At 41.8% G+C, this 16,663-nt stretch overlaps 1 protein-coding gene across 2 annotated transcripts in view; it reads right to left on the bottom strand.

The window, feature by feature from the left end:
- Positions 1 to 223: 223 nt before the first annotated feature.
- Positions 224 to 16,663, bottom strand: part of LOC126426857 (uncharacterized) — a 42,570-nt gene continuing 26,130 nt past the window's right edge. For both annotated transcript variants that reach the window (XM_050088880.1, XM_050088881.1), the window contains exon 3: positions 224 to 1,957. In XM_050088880.1, coding sequence (XP_049944837.1) covers positions 1,676 to 1,957 — 282 coding nt within the window. In that variant the 3' untranslated portion in view covers positions 224 to 1,675. The remainder of the gene's footprint in view (positions 1,958 to 16,663) is intronic.

Raw genomic sequence — 16,663 nt, 5'->3', positions numbered from 1 at the left:
GCTCAAATAAGCAGCAGCACCACCCGTATTCATCCACAGCCAATAACAGCTGACCATATGTGCCACAGCCACAGGTTGCTTCTTGTACTACCTTGCAGGCAGCAGTCTGAACGGGTCTAATCCTTGAGTGGTGTTTACTTACCACATGCTTAGGTAGTAACCAAAAAAGGAAGTTAAGATTAAAAAAATGAACCATTTCTTTTTTTTAAATTTATTTCTCCTTATATTATCAAAATCTACACATTAATATATAGCGTAAGTTTCAAATAGGTATAATATTAACTTTTTAGGCAGACACTTTATATCAATAAAACATTATGTAATTTTGATTAGTCAGAATTTTCTTAAAAATAAAAATTTTTTCAAGGGACCTCTTAAAATCAGGAAAGGTGGAGGAGGGAGTCATCTTATACTAAGGGTTATCTTACAGTTGGGTAAATATGCTAATTCTAGGAATATATCACAGACACGGAGCACCACATACAAAAAATCTTCAGTCTACAACCTGCTCCCGCAGGTGACAATGTGTAGCTTAGTACTACACAGAACAAACTTGTATACAAGAAAAGAAAGAATATCACACAGAAAGAGGGTATCATTTCACATCCCTGAAGGCATGCTAAATATTTTGACAATTCCTTCAACAGTCTGCTACAAAGGATGCAAGTCTTCTGTAAGTGACCAGGGTCACATGTGACTAGTTATATCTTAATACTATTGGGAACCAATAGTAGTTGTAAAAGGTACACACCAATAAAAAGCTGCAGATTACAATTTCTTACATTTTTGCAATAATATTGGCAAGTACAATGAGCAGCTATAACATTTAAAAAAGATCTATCTGTAATCCTAGAAAATAAAATTGTATCTCTAGAACACGAGAAGAAATAAAATAAAAATTTTAAAAATAAATAATAATTTACTGCATCCTAAGAGGGTGTATTGCTAACAAAAATATTCCTAATTGGTAAGTTACAGTCATGAATTGCACTAGACAAAGGTGTTACCCACATAATATTGATAAAAGGCATACTTTCCAGTGTCTGGCTAAGCAGAAAAGTGTGCCTAGCCTGCATCACTGACACATTTTGACCTGTCGCCTGCAGCTCCTGGAAGAAGCAAATACGGTTTTCTTCCAGCTACTGGACGTGAAAACAGAACAGTTGTCCTGGCCGTGCTACCGAAAGTATTCCTCGTAAGTACAGTACAAAACAGAAGGATCTCCGGAAAATGCACGTAAGCTGGTGGCAGCAGTTAATTTGGAGGCAAACGCTATAACAAGCGACTATTAAACAATAATATATTTTGCTAGTGCATACTATATCAACTTTTGCAACATGTGCCCGAGGACAAAACATCAAGTACTGCGAAATCGGTAAACGCTAATAAATGCAGCATAATACAGACAATATATACTATCTTGTTCTCCCCAATAACAGTAGCACTAGTGCTCACTTCACAAAAACCGCTGGTGCCAGTAATGGGGGGAAGTCACTTCATCAGGTGTCCAGTGCCAAATCGCACCCGACACGGTAAACTGAGCCGCTCCAAGACACTGGACATCATTTCCAGTGTACGATTTTGCAACGAGTTACAAACGGCTCGACCTAGTCACAACTCGGTCGCAAGTAATATGACACTCGCCTCAAAAGGTCCCGTCAGGCGGGAGTGCCCATTACGACAGTGGCAGCGGCTCGTAGCGCCGGAACACCGGGGAGAGGGCGTGCCCGCCGGCACTGCGCCCGCGCCGCCCTCCCCACCAGCCGCCGTGCCCGTGACCGTGCACGTGGATGCCCGCCCGCGGGTCGTACTGCCGCGGCGGCTTGCTGCCACCGCCGTCCGCTCCGGAGCTCCCTCCTCCATTGCCCTCCTTCGGCACCACCGGGAAGCAGCACCACAGGATGAACGCCACGAATGCGACGAACGTCCCTACCAGAAGGATGAAGTCCTCCACGGTCTGAGGGCAGGTGCAAGTTATGTCTCAGTGCACGTTCATTCCTACACACACACACACACACACACACACACACACACACACACACACACACACACACATACCGTTCGTTCACAGAACCCCGTAGGTCCCACCGAGGGGGGGAACCTTCAAGGATGTGGAACGAGTCGACAAATACCGAATGTGCAAAATGAAAACTGCGTTCTTAAGACTTTGTAGCATTTATTGCATTCGATTTACAATCATAAATAATATGTCAAATGAAAGAGCCACTCAAACAATATTTCTTACACGTGTTCAATGTCTGCACCACTCGCCACACCGCACGCAGAGTCAACATGCGAACTCTTCCCAAACCTCAATTGGTCTGTCTGAAGTAATCGTTGCAACAACTGCTTTAATCATATTTCTTAAGACAAGTCAACGGGATGGTAGCGGAGGCACACGCGCTTGATCCTCCGTGAACTCCCGATGGTAAAAATCACACAATGTCAGCTCAGGCGAATGGGGAGGTTGTGGAAATGAGCTCTGTCATCCAGCCCCTTGCCGCAAATCCTTGAGTGTACAATGTCATTTAATCGATCACGTACTGAGTTGTGCCGGTGAGACGGCACACCACCTTGCTTCTAACTAAAGTGGTGTGGTTCAGCTTCTTCCAATTAAGAGAGCAACAGTTCTAGAGCATAAAGGTAAGAAACTCCAGTTCCAGTTGCTTCAACGACAAAGAAAGGCCCATGAACTTCCTGCTGGGATACTGCAAAAAAAAAATCAGTCTTGGAGAATCTCGTTGCAGCTGTACCATCTTGTGGGGGATTTGTTGGCTCTCAGATGCTCACACTGTGTGTGATCACATTTCCACCGAGACGAAATGTCAGTTCATCACTGTACATTTCATGATCCAGAAAATCTTCATTGCCGTGCAGACACCCCCCTCCCTCTTTCTTTTTTCTTTGCTAAGTTGGCACATAAAGCATAGTCTGTAAGCTTTAGAGCCTAGAACTGCAAACGATAAGCACACAGTTTTAAGTGTCTCCTTAAAACTCTCCACACAGGTGTCACTGGAACTGCTAGTCCATAATTAACTTCCAAAGTGATCTCGGGCTACACGTGGAAGACCCTCACCTGTTCAATATGTTCTTCAGTGACTCTCGATTATCCCATACTCTCCATTTGCAAATTGATGACATCACCTGTCACTTAGAGGATTACAGTGGAACTTAATACAGAATGCACACTGTATTGTAACAACAGATTTGGTGCTTGCAAACAAGTAAAACATAAAAAGCTTTCCATTCGCTCGTCATCCCCGTTGCTACTAGTGCTTTCTAACAAATCGTAGGAAACGGTGGATGCATATGTGCACAAGGATGCAAACAGAATTGTCTGATTTATCTTTTCATTTGATGTATTACTTGTGATTGTAAACGGAATGTAATAAATGCTGCAAAGCCTTAAAACCATAATATTCATTTTGAAACACCCAGTACATCATTAAATTGTAAATTGTAAAAACTTAATCTGTACACTATACTAAAAGGGTCTTCACACCTTCCATAATATTGCCAAATCATCAATATATTTGACCATATGAGGACATAGATTGGCATACTGTGTGTCCCAATTCTTTGGGGACTGCTCGTGTGAAATTCCAAACTGCAATGCTATTTTGTGGCAGGTTGCGGCATTACAATCGTCGAAGTTTCGACAACAGCCGTGTTGTAGGTCAAAGCAGAGCAACACGCATCCTGGCTGTGCACGTAACGGTACACGTGTGACACTCATCGGAAAATGGTGCTGGAGCAGCAAAGCAACATCAAGTTGGGCACACCAGCCAGTGAAACAAAAAGTGTGTACGGTAGTGATCGTTTAAATCATTCCAGCATTTTTCAGCGATTTACTCAATTTTGTGACGGCAGGGATGACAAAGTTGCACCACGAGCATCAAAGTGGTGTGGACAAAAATGTGCAAAAAATTGCTGAAACTACTGCATCTGATAGATCTTTTCTGCACTACTCACAGAGGAACTGTCAGAAATACCGAAAACTATCGTGCGCCATTTTGACCAAGGATTTGGCAAGAGGACAGTCTGTGCCACACTCACTTTCAGGTGATGAAAAATGTAGCACAATCTGACACTGCAAAGATCTGTTGCAGGCACCCCAAAGTGATACAGATTTTATGAAATAGATTGCAACTGGTGATGAGATGATGTATTTTTTGCAATACGACCCTCTTACACTTTGTAAGCTCTCTCTTCCACACCAATGACCCATCCCACAAAGTGGGGGCTGTACATGAGTTTTTGGCCAGCAAACAGATCACAGTCCTGGATCTCCCAATGTATCCACTGGATTTGGCCCCAGCTGACTTCTGTTTGTTTCCAAAATCTGAAGTTGGCAATGAAAAGGAAACAATTAGGACAGAATTAAGGACATTCAGGGTCACCTTACCACAGTACTACGTGCAATTTCAAACAAGGACTACAGTGACTATTTCAAAACATTTAAAACAATTTCAGAGCTGTGTGCTGATTCAGGGGAGATTATTTTGAATAAACAAAGTGATTTTGTGGACATAATCCATGGCTTTTCGTTTTCAAGCCACAGTCCTAATGGAACTGGCACACGCTGTGTTCAGCCAATACCAGACATATTGACATGCAATATGTTGGCCCCAAAAATAATCATAGTATTATCAATATGTAATTGGCATGTGAGGTCAAGTATTGATGTTTCGACAATATTCGCCATACAGATAGTGACAGAGCTTCATGAAACAGCCATATAGCATTGGTGTACACTGTTTATGTTTCCAGTCCATATTTGAACATATTGTACCACAGATTGTTTTTAAAGTAGTCTTTGAACACAAAACAGTTTTAATTGGCCACTGCATGGGTACTCATTGAATTTGCCACTTCAGGGCAGTCTACAGAGGATTCACCATGATATTGCTTCTTTATTAATTTGAAACCATAATATTTGCTTGTCAAATTACACGTCACATACAAGGTGATAGAAACAGTCTGACAAGCTTGTCAGGGTGTTTAGGGTACATTGTGCAGAGAAGTAACTATTAAGAAAGAAATATGATACACTGTGCCGTTTCTCAGTTTATTACCATTGAAGTTAGCCAATCAGGCTGTTGTGTGTGCAAATTCATACAGCCCTCCAGATACAATGAGCGTCTGTTGCTCTCATAGCATAGATGATAGCGCACGAGACTGCTCCGTCTTTGGCTTGGGTTTGATCCTTAGTACCATCCTATGTCCAATTTTTGTATCGCTCTCTTGTTTGGTCTCGGGAAACCAAACAAAGAACATGTTTGGTGATACCGTCTCTGGCTACTCACTTGAATTTGTGCACATAACGACCTGATTGGCTAACTTCAATGCGAGTTAATTCAGGAACAGTGCACCGTATCTAATTTTTTTCTGAACAATTGTTTCTCAGCACAACACACCCTGCAACACCGTTACAAACTTTTCAGGCTCTTTCTAACCACATTGTAAATGCAATGACTAGTAAGATGTCTGCAAAATCCACGTCAGTGTCAATAAATTCTCACAAAACAAAAACAAAAAAAAAATTAAGTTAAATGACTGAATATATCCTTGCAGGGCAGATACAACTGCTTCAGAGGTTTCCGTAACAATTTTGTTAATTATGTCTGCCGATATTACTGCTCTAAACTACAACCACTCAAATAACCAGGAATCTCTCTGTTAGTCCTAAGCTCTCGTCAACTGTGATTTCCTCTCTCATTAACACATTTTGCTTCACTATTTTGTCATATCAACATTAATAACATGTCCTACGATGGAGGACTCACCTCGAAAGGAGTTCACGAAATCTTTCGGACCGTGGTTTTGATTTCAGTCAGTAAACTAACATATGACAAGCTGTTCTTAGATCCACAACCTCTTTTTCATTGTTTTATATTGTTCTTTCCCCCACCCCCATGAATCATGGACAACACCATGGTGGAACGGCTTGTGTGCCTCAACGATACAGATAGCTACACCTTATGTGCAGCCACAGTGGTGGGGTATCTGTTGAGAGGCCAGACAAATGTGTGGTTCCTGAAGCAGTTGCATAGGGCAACAGTCTGGATGAGTGATTGATATGGACTTGTAACATAAACCAAAATGGCCTTACTCTGTTGTTACTGTGAACGGCTGAAAGCTAGGGGAAACTGCAGCCATTATTTTTACTTACTGTGGACGGCTGAAAGCAGAAACTACTGCCATTATTTTTACTGAGAGCATGCAGCTTTACTGTAAGGTTAAACAATGATGGTGTCCATTTGAGTAAAATATTTCAGAGGTAAATAGTCATCTATTCGGATCTCTGGGCAGGGACTACTCAGGAAGATGTCATCGTCATGAAACCTACGTGTCAGGGTTTGGAATGTTAATTCCCTTACTCGAGCAAGCAGGTGAAAAAAAAAATTGAAAAGGGAAATGGATACAGTGAGAACAAGCATTGGATAGTTTGAAGTTAGGTATAGTGGGAATTAGGTAGAATTAGCAATGGTACTTCTGGCCAGGTGAGTACAGGTTTATAAATACAAAATCAAATAGAGAAAGTGCAGGAGTAGGTCTAATGATGAATAAGAAAATAGGAATGCAGATAAGCTACTAAGAGCAGCATAGTCAATGCGTTGTCACAGTCAAGATAGACACTAAGTCAACACTACCACAGAAGAGAAACTTGATATGCCAATTACCTTCACAGATGATGGTGAGATTAAAAAACATGATGAAACAAAAGACATTATTCAGATAGTTAAGGAAGAGGAAAATTTAACTGTGACAGGGGGATGGAATTCAGCAGCAGGAATAGAAAGGAAAGGAAAAAATAGGAAGTGAATGTGGACTGAGTTTACAAATCATGAAAGAAGTTTGTACATGTGGAAGAGACCTGGAGACACTGGAAGGTTTCAGACTGATTACATAATGATACCACAGAGATTTTGAAACCGGATTTTAATCTGGGGCAGATACAGACTGATCACAGTTTATTGGTTATGAGCTGTAGATTACTGAAGACACTGCAGAAAGATAGGAAATTGAGAAGATGGGAGCTGGATAAATTGTAAAAATAGATGCTGCTGTGAGTTTCAGAGGTGGCATTAGGCAATGATTGACTGAAAAATAGTGGAAAGAAATACAGTGGGAGACAAAGTGATTGCTTTGAAGACAAAATAGTGAACACAACAAAAGATCACATAGGTGAAAAGAAGTGACACAGTAAAAATCTTTGGATATCACAGAAGTTGAATTCTACTGATGAAGCGAGAAAATATAAAAATGCAGAAAATGAAGCAGACCAGAGGTATTACAAATATTTAACAAATGAGATAGGCAGGAAGTGCAAAATGGCTGAACAGGAAAGTCTAAAAGAGAATGTATGGATATAGAAGCAAATACAATTAGGGGAAAGACAGATACTGCCAATAGGAAAATTACAGAGGCATTTAGAGAAAAGAAAAGTAGTTGTATGAATATCAAGAGCTCAGATAGAAAACTACTTTAACCAAGGAAAGGAAATTTGGAATGCGGAAAGAGTATATAGGTGGGCTATAGGGAAACAAACTAGATGGCAGTATTATAGAAAATGAAACTGCCAAAGACAGAGATGAGATGGGACACATTATACTGCGAGAAGTATTTAACAGTAGCAAAAGATCTAAAGCAAAGCAAGGCCCTGGAGTAGGAAACATCCCCACAGAATTGCTGACACCCTCGAGAGAACCAGCCACGACAAAATCATTCCACCTAGGGTGCAAGATGTACCAGACAAGCGAAATACCTGCAGACGTCACATATATGAGTGTTGTCTATTTAGTCGGACATGTATATAGTATATCTGTAGGCACGACTGCCTCGATTACTTCAGTGCTGATGCTTGAGCCTCTCATGAGAATATAGGACTCACTGCAAGCAAGTTGGCGAATGCTCAGTGGACACTACTAGTGTGCGACAAGCTGAGAACTCGGTTAGGACAGAAAATGTGTCCGTACGGCTGAGTCAGTTAAGGCAACCACTCACGTTAAGCGGAAGATTCAGGTTCAAAGCCCTGTTTGGCACAAATTTTCAACTTTCACCATCAAATTATTTTGATGCCTGATCACAGCTGGAGTCTGCATCTCCTTCGAAATTTGACATTTACAGCTGCTGTATTCAACAACAGTGTATGTGTCTGTTCTGTTGGACATGTCCGACAGAACAGACACGTGCGAGTGCGTGCACACGTGCGAGTGCATGCGCGCCTGCACACTATCACAATTTTCTGGAGTATAGCCTTGTATGGAAGTGAAAATTGGATGATAAACAGTTCAGACAAAAAGAGAATAGAAGCTTTTCAAATTTGGTGCTACAGAAGAATGCTGAGGATTAGATGGGTAGATCACGTAACCAATGAGGAGGTATCAAGTACAACTGGGTAGAAAATAAATTTGTGGCACAACTTGACTAAAAGAAGGGATCAATTGTTACAGCACATTCTGAGACATGAAGGGATCACCAGTCTGGTATTGGAGGAAAGAGTGTGTGTGTGTGTGTGTGTGTGTGTGTGTGTGTGTGTGTGTGTGTGTGTGTGTGTGTGTGTGTGTGTGAGAGGGGGGGGGGGGGGGGGGGGGGCCGAGTCGGACCAAGAGATCAAGAGATGGAGATGAATACAACAAGCAGATTCAAAAGGATGTAGGTTGCAGTAGTTATACAGCGATGGAGAGGCTTCCACGGGATAAAATAATGTAAAGAGCTGCATCAAACCAGTCTCAGACCGAAGTTTACAAGAAAGACACCTGTAGATGATAAAATTGTGGCACACCCTTCCTTCTGGGTATTCGACAGCGTTCTTAACTTACTTACACCGTGTAAAGGTTTTATACACCAGTATGGAACTTCCCAGCAATTTACGAAATAATCCAGCAAAAAAGGACAAGACCTCTGTTACACAGCAATATGTACAATGCATACTTTCATATCGTGAAAGTCTGAATACCAATTCCACCAAATACAGCACAATAGCTTCTGACGCACTGACATCATGATGACAATATGCTTTTTTCAGCCAATCGTAGCTCGAGTCACATGATCTTGCCAGCCAATGACAGCAGATATTCAGAGCATAGAGTATGTGATGTAGTCAGCCAATAGCAACATCACTGTTAAATAGTAGCCAGAACACACAAATAGGAAAAGTTAAAGGTTTAAATTGATATATGTACAGTACAGCTACAAGAAAAGCTAAGCTTCCACATATAATATTGGTCATCAATTTTTCTTTTTTCTTTTTTTTTCTTTTCTTTTTTTGTGAGGGTGTCATTAGGCAGGATCCTAAGAGCACAGCTTAAATCAATACAGCAGATTCATATTAATCACAAGCATTGTTGTTGTAAATGGCACATTTTCTTTCCAACTAAAGTTTTATTTTGATGTTATACTTTCATTTATGTTTTATTGCTGCAGTATTATTATGCAGTAGTGGGCTGAAGTGATATACCTTGTTAGAGTATCAATTACAAGTTATATTTAAAAAAATTCCAGAATTCTAAAAAAATTCCTAGGTTTTTCCCTGAATGAAGAAATTCCTGTGTTTTTCACAGATTTCCTGGTTGTCCTAGGGTGTATACACCCCATGCTATAAGGCTTATTGTTATTTGTGCATATGCCATGCAAATTTGAGAATGTAAGTTAAACAAAGTACAATATATACGAGTAGTGTTTTTTAAGTAAGTACCATTTTGAAGTTAAAAAAAATGTGCTAAGATATCTCAATAATTTTATTTTTACACGAAAGCCTGTTCCTTAATCTACTTTTCTACATAATCTCCGTGAATATTGAGGCACTTGTCATAACGTTGTACCAGTTTTTGAATACCCTCCTCACAGAAGTCTGTTGCCTGACTTGTTCACCACTGCATCACCACTGTTTTGACTTTGCCATCGTCTTCAAGATGCTGACCACCCTGATGTTTCTTCAAGTGCAGTAGTAGATGGTAGTCACTTGGCACAAGATCGGGGCTGTACAGAGGATGATCTGGAGTTTCCCATCAAAAAGATGTGATGAGATCTTTGGTCTGATTTGCAACATGCAGACGGGCATTGTCTTGCAGCAAAATGATGCCCTTGCTCAACTTGCCACGTCTTGTTCTGAATTGAACGGCGCAGATTGTGCAATGTCTTACAGTAAGCTGCTTCATTGATTGTCTCATTACGAGGCAGAAATTCCACAAACAATACTCCTTTTCTGTCCCAGAAAACTGTGCACATGATTTTCCGGGCAGAAATTATTTGCTTAAAATTCACTTTTCTGGGTGAATCTGAATGCCGCCATTCCACGGACTGTTGCTTCGATTCTGGTGTGACGTAGGCCACCCGTGTTTCATCACTTGTAGCAATTTGGCTTAAGAAATCATCACCGGCGTCGTGGTACCGCTCAAGGAAAGTCAATGAACTGTCTAATGTTTGATTTTGTGCACATCCGTCAACATTTTTGGTACCCAACAAGCGCACAATTTTCGGTAATTCAAGTGCTCGCACACAATGCCATACTAAACACTACGAGTAACGTTAGGAAAGTCATCCCACAAGGAGGAAATTGTGAAGTGTCTGTTTTCTCTCAATTTATTGTCCACTTCCTGCACCAAACTGTCATTAATGACCGAAGGACGCCCACTCTGTTGTTCATCATGCACATTTGTGCGGCCATCTTTAAATGCTCTCACCCTCTTTCTTACCATTCCATCACTCATAATATTTTCCCCGTAAACTGCACAGATCTCACGACGAATATCGATCACAATTAGGCCTTTAGCACTAAGAAATCTTATAACAGCCCGTACTCAAGAGTCGGCAGGACTCACGATTGTCGGAGGCATCTTGAACACTCAGTACACAACGTAAACAAGGAAGAATCACATCGTAACGGCGTCAGTGCATAGACGACAGATGTACGTTCCCAGCGCGCATGCACAGAACAGCGACCGCAGTGCTGTGGCCACAGTGTGGCAAAATGGTACTTACTTAAAAAACACGCCTCGCAGTCAACTTTTGATCATCATCTCAAAAAAATAAAAAATATATAATTAATTTTTTGTTTGTTTGCAGGATAATGCCTGCAGCCCAAAAATCCCTGCATCACACACCCCATTTACTTGGGACTCCCAAAACTGGATTTCATAAGCCAATTTCCCAATACTGCTTTTGGTTGGTCATGTAAACACTTTAAAATCAATTCTGGAAATCCGCTTCTAATTGCATAAAAAGTTCTTGGTTTACTTGCCACGTCAAATTTGGATAAAATCCTGAGCTTTCGATGACTACCACCGTCATCTTCATCAGGGGTAAAACTGTCGTGGACCGGTGAGGCTTCCGCTTTTATAAGCAGTGGACGGCTTCTTATCAGCTGGATGACGTCACGGTGGAAACGACGCGTACGGAGGTGGCGGCCTCTATGTCCAGAGATTTTGTTTGCGCACTTTATCCCGTGTTGCTTGCACCCCCATCCATCGCAACACGCAGAGAACTGCAAGGAGTGTAAGAAGTCTCCGTCTGCGCTCTTTCTTTACCAACTGCGCCCTTCCCTGCATTGGTGAGTGCATATCCGCAGTCTCTGTTGAAATTATTTTCACATCATCAGGAAGTCGTTTCTGAAAGTATTTGTATGGAGTGTAGCCATGTCTGGAAGTGAAACATGGACGATAAATAGTTTGGACAAGAAGAGAATAGAAGCCTTTGAAATGTGGTGCTACAGAAGAATGCTGAAGATTAGATGGGTAGATCACATAACTAATGAGGAGGTATTGAATAGAATTGGGGAGAAGAGGAGTTTGTGGCACAACTTGACTAGAAGAAGAGATCAGTTGGTAGGACATGTTCTGAGGCATCCAGGGATCACCAATTTAGTATTGGAGGGCAGCGTGGAGAGTAAAAATCGTAGAGGGAGACTGAGAGATGAATACACTAAGTAGATTCAGAAGGATGTAGGTTGCAGTAGGTACTGGGAGATAAAGAAGCTTGCACAGGATAGAGTAGCGTGGAGAGCTGCATCATATCAGTCTCAGGACTGAAGACCACAACAACAGTTTAATTTCAACTGCTTTCCTGATCAGAGTCCCAATAGTTTGAAGCGTGAGCAAGTATTTTCGTTTCATCGAATAGAATCTTATGTTTATTTAAAAAGCTGTGCTCAGCCACCACTGGTTTTTTCTAAATACCTGTATTTCAGGTGACGCTGATGTTCCACACAGCGATCGGCAACAGTTCTTATAGACTGGCCCACATAATTTTTGCCACACTCGCAAGGAATGCTGTAAATTCCCAGTACTCTCTGGCCGAGATTATCTTTCACGGGTCGCAACGTTTCTTTAATCTTCCTGGGTGGCCGGAAGACTGGTGTGATTCCCTGCCGGCTCAGGACTCCATCGATCTTGGCGGTCGCTGCAACGCAGAATGGTAGCCGGGCGATGTGTCGGTCCTCTCGATCTGTTCGAACAGCGTCCTACCTAGGTTTCTTCGCCAGAGTAGATCTGGTATCACCAACGCATATAGATTTATATCCAAACGCACATGGTTTTCACCACCCAGTTCAGAAGAGAGCTATGCTAAATACCTTGGCACACAGAGCAAGGACTATTTCATACAAGGATTATCTCGGCTCCGAGTTTAACCACCTGACGACGGTATTCAGAAAAAATGGATATTCTGCTCGTGATATCAGATCTACTCTTGCGAAGAAACCTAGGAAGGATGCTGTTCAAACAGATCAAGAGGACCAACACAACGCGTGGCTACCATTCTGTGGTGCAACGACCGGCAAGATCGGTGGAGGCTGAGCCGGCAGGGAATCAGACCAGTCTTCCGGCCACCCAGGAAGATTAAGGAAACATTGCAACCTGTGAAAGATAATCTCGGTCTGAGAGTATGGGGAATTTACAGCATTCCTTGCGAGTGTGGCAAAAATTATGTGGGCCAGTCTATAAGAACTGTTGCCTATCGCCGTGTGGAACACCAGCGTCATCTGAAATACAGGTATCTGTAAAATACCAGCAGTGGCTGAGCACAGTTTGTTAAATAAACATAAGATTCTATTTGGTGAAGCAAGATACTTGTTCACGCTTCAAACTGTTGGGACTATGTCATCAGGGAAGCAGTTGAAATTAGACTGTGTGAAAATAATTTCAACAGGGACTCCGGATAAGCACTCAGCAATGCACGAAAGCGCACAGTTGATAAAGAAAGAGCACAGAGGGAGGCTTCTTACATCCCTCGCAGTTCTCCACCTGTTACGATGGATGGCACTGCAAGAAATGCTGGATAAAGCGCACAAACAAAATCTGTGGACACAAAGGCCACCACCCCCGTACACACAGTTTTCACAGTGACATCATCCGGCCAATTAGAAGCTGTCCACTGCTTATAAAAGTGGAAGCCTCCCACCACCCCCGTACACACCGTTTTCACAGTGACTTCATCCGGCCAATTAGAAGCTGTCCACTGCTTACAAAAGTGGAAGCCTCACTGGTCCATGACAGTCAGTTTTACCCCTGACAAAGACGAACAGAGGTAGTCATCGAAAGCTCGTGATCCAAATCTGACGTGGCAAGTGAACCGAGAACTTTTTATGCTAGGACTCCGCCGCGAAAGACTTCATAGCTGCTTCTTATTGCCAGTTTTCCAATCCGCAATCAATTTTTGCTCCTGTTATAAGTGCAACCAGTTTTGAAACGTGCTTGGGCTGTCAGGTTTCATTTCATTTTTTAAAAAAAATTCAGCTAATATGGACGCAGTGGCTTTTTATACAGTGGAAGATGTACCGCATGTAAACATAGCGATAGTAGCACAGTGCGCCACTAGTGATGTCAACGAAGGGTAACAATGCTGCAGCAATCTGTGCTGAAACAGTGGAAGTGTATGGAAAAGTCCACAGTCAAACGACACAGTATTTAGAGGAGACACACATTTCCAGTGTTGTCAAACCAGTCCGAATGCCAGAGAACAAAGACCACTTCTCCCTGAAGAACCGTAACACGAGAATCGGAGAACCTAACGCTCAAAGGCCAGCATGTCGCAATCGAGGCGATGGTGAAAAAAATCAAAACCCATCACAGATTAGTTTTCTACACCTTACACAACCAACACCCCCCCCCCCCCCCTCGAACCTTGCCAATCGTGGGGAGGCTTGCCTGCCTCAGCATTATAGATAGCCGCACTGTGGGTGGAACCGTAATGGAGGGGTATCTGTTGAGAGGCCAGACAAACGTGTGGTTCCTGAAGAGGGACAGCAGCCGCTTCAGTAGTTGCTGGGGCAACAGTCTGGATGATTGACTGATCTGGGCTTGTAACATCAACCAAAACAGTCTTTCTGTCCTGGTACTGCTAACGGCTGAAAGCAAGGGGAAACTACAGCAGTAATTTTTCCCAAGGGCATGCAGCTTGCACGGTTACATGATTGTGGTGTCCTCTTGGGTCAAATATTTTGGACATAAAATAGTCCCCCATTCGGATTTACTGGCAAGGACTAGGTACTCACGAGGACATCCTTACCAGGAGAAACAAAATTGGCGTTGGAGCGTGGAATGTCAAATCCCTTAATCGGACAGTTAAATTAGAAAATTTAAAAAGAGAAGTGGATAGGTTAAAGTTAGATATAGTGGGAAATATGGGCAATGCAAGAGTAGGTTTAGTAATGAATAAAGAAATAGGAACACAGATAAGCTATTATGAACAGCATAGTGAACCAACAATTGCAGTCAAGATAAATGTGAAGCTCACATCTACCACAGTAGTTCAAGTTTGTGCGCCAACTAGCACCACCGATGATGAAGAGATTGAACAAATGTATGATGCAATAAAAGAAATTATTCAGTTAGTTAAGGTATATGAAAATTTAATAGTCATGGGGGACTGGAATTCGATAGTAGGGAAAGGAAGAGAAGGAAAAGGAGAAGGTGTATATAGACTGGGGGTAAGGAATGAAAGAGGAAGCCACCTGATAGAATTTTGCACAGAGCATAACTTAATCATAGTTAACACTTGGTTTAAAAATCATGAAAGAAGGCTGTATATGTGGAAGGGGCCTGGAGACACTGGAAGGAGATTATATAATGGTAAGACAGAGATTTAGGAACCGGTTTTAAATTGTAAGACATTTCCAGGAGCAGATGTGGACACTGACCTCAATCTATTGGTTATGAACTATAGATTAAAACTGAAGAAACTGCAAGAAGGTGGGAATTTAAGGAGATGGGACCTGGATAAACTGAAAGAACCAGAGGTTGTACAGAGTTTCAGGGAGAGCATAAGTGAACAATTGACAGGAATGGGGGAAAGAAATACAGTAGAAGAAGAATGGGTAGCTCTGAGGGATGAAGTAGTGAAGGCAGCAGAGGATCAAGTAGATAGAAAGATGAGGGCTAGTAGAAATTCTTGGGTAACAGAAGAAATATTGAATTTAATTGATGAAAGTAGAAAATATAAAAATGCAGTAAATGAAGGAGGTGAAAAGGAATACAGATGTCTCAAAAATGAGAACGTCCGGAAGTTCAAAATGGCTGAGCAGAAATGGCTAGAGGACAAATGTAAGGATGTAGAGGCATATATCAGTAGGGGTAAGATAGATGCTGCCTACAGGAAAATTAAAGAGACCTTTGGAGAAAAGAGAACCACCCGTATGAATATCAAGAGCTCAAATGGAAAACCAGTCTTAAGCAAAGAAGGGAAAGCAGAAAGGTGGAAGGAGTATATAGAGGGCCTATACAAGGGCGATGTACTTGAGGACAATATTATTGAAATGGAAGAGGATGTAGATGAAGATGAAATGGGACATACGATACTGCGTGAAGAGTTTGACAGAGCACTGAAAGACCTGAGTCGAAACAAGGCCCCAGGAGTAGACAACATTCCATTAGAACTACTGACGGCCTTGGGAGAGCCAGTCCTGACAAAACTCTACCATCTGGTGAGCAACATGTATGAGACAGGCGAAATACCCTCAGACTTCAAGAAGAATATAATAATTCCAATCACAAAGGAAGAAGGTGTTGACAGATGTGAAAATTACCGAATTAACAGTTTAATAAGTCACGGCTGCAAAATACTAACGCGAATTCTTTACAGACGAATGGAAAAACTAGTAGAAGCCGACCTCGGGGAAGATCAGTTTGTATTCCGTAGAAATATTGGAACACGTGAGGCAATACTGACCTTACGACTTATCTTAGAAGAAAGATTAAGGAAAGGCAAACCTACGTTTCTAGTATTTGTAGACTTAGAGAAAGCTTTTGACAATGTTAACTGGAATACTCTCTTTCAAATTCTGAAGATGTCAGAGGTCAAATACAGGGAGCGAAAGGCTATTTACAATTTGTACAGAAACCAGATGGCACTTATAAGAGTCGAGGGGCACGAAAGGGAAGCAGTGGTTGGGAAGGGAGTGAGACAGGGTTGTAGCCTCTCCCCGATGTTATTTAATCTGTATATTGAGCAAGCAGTAAAGGAAACAAAAGAAAAATTCGGAGTAAGAATTAAAGTCCATGGAGAAGATATAAAAACTTTGAGGTTCGCCAATGACATTGTAATTCTGTCAGAGACAGCAAAGGACTTGGAAGAGCAGTTGAAGGGAATGGATAGTGTCTTCAAGGGAGGATATAAGATGAACATCAACAAAAGCAAAACGAGGATAATGGAATGTAGTTGAATT

Source organism: Schistocerca serialis, chromosome 11 (genome assembly GCF_023864345.2).
Source record: "Schistocerca serialis cubense isolate TAMUIC-IGC-003099 chromosome 11, iqSchSeri2.2, whole genome shotgun sequence".
Classification (NCBI taxonomy): Eukaryota; Metazoa; Arthropoda; class Insecta; order Orthoptera; family Acrididae; genus Schistocerca; species Schistocerca serialis.
This window is presented reverse-complemented; position numbering and strand designations above follow the sequence as displayed.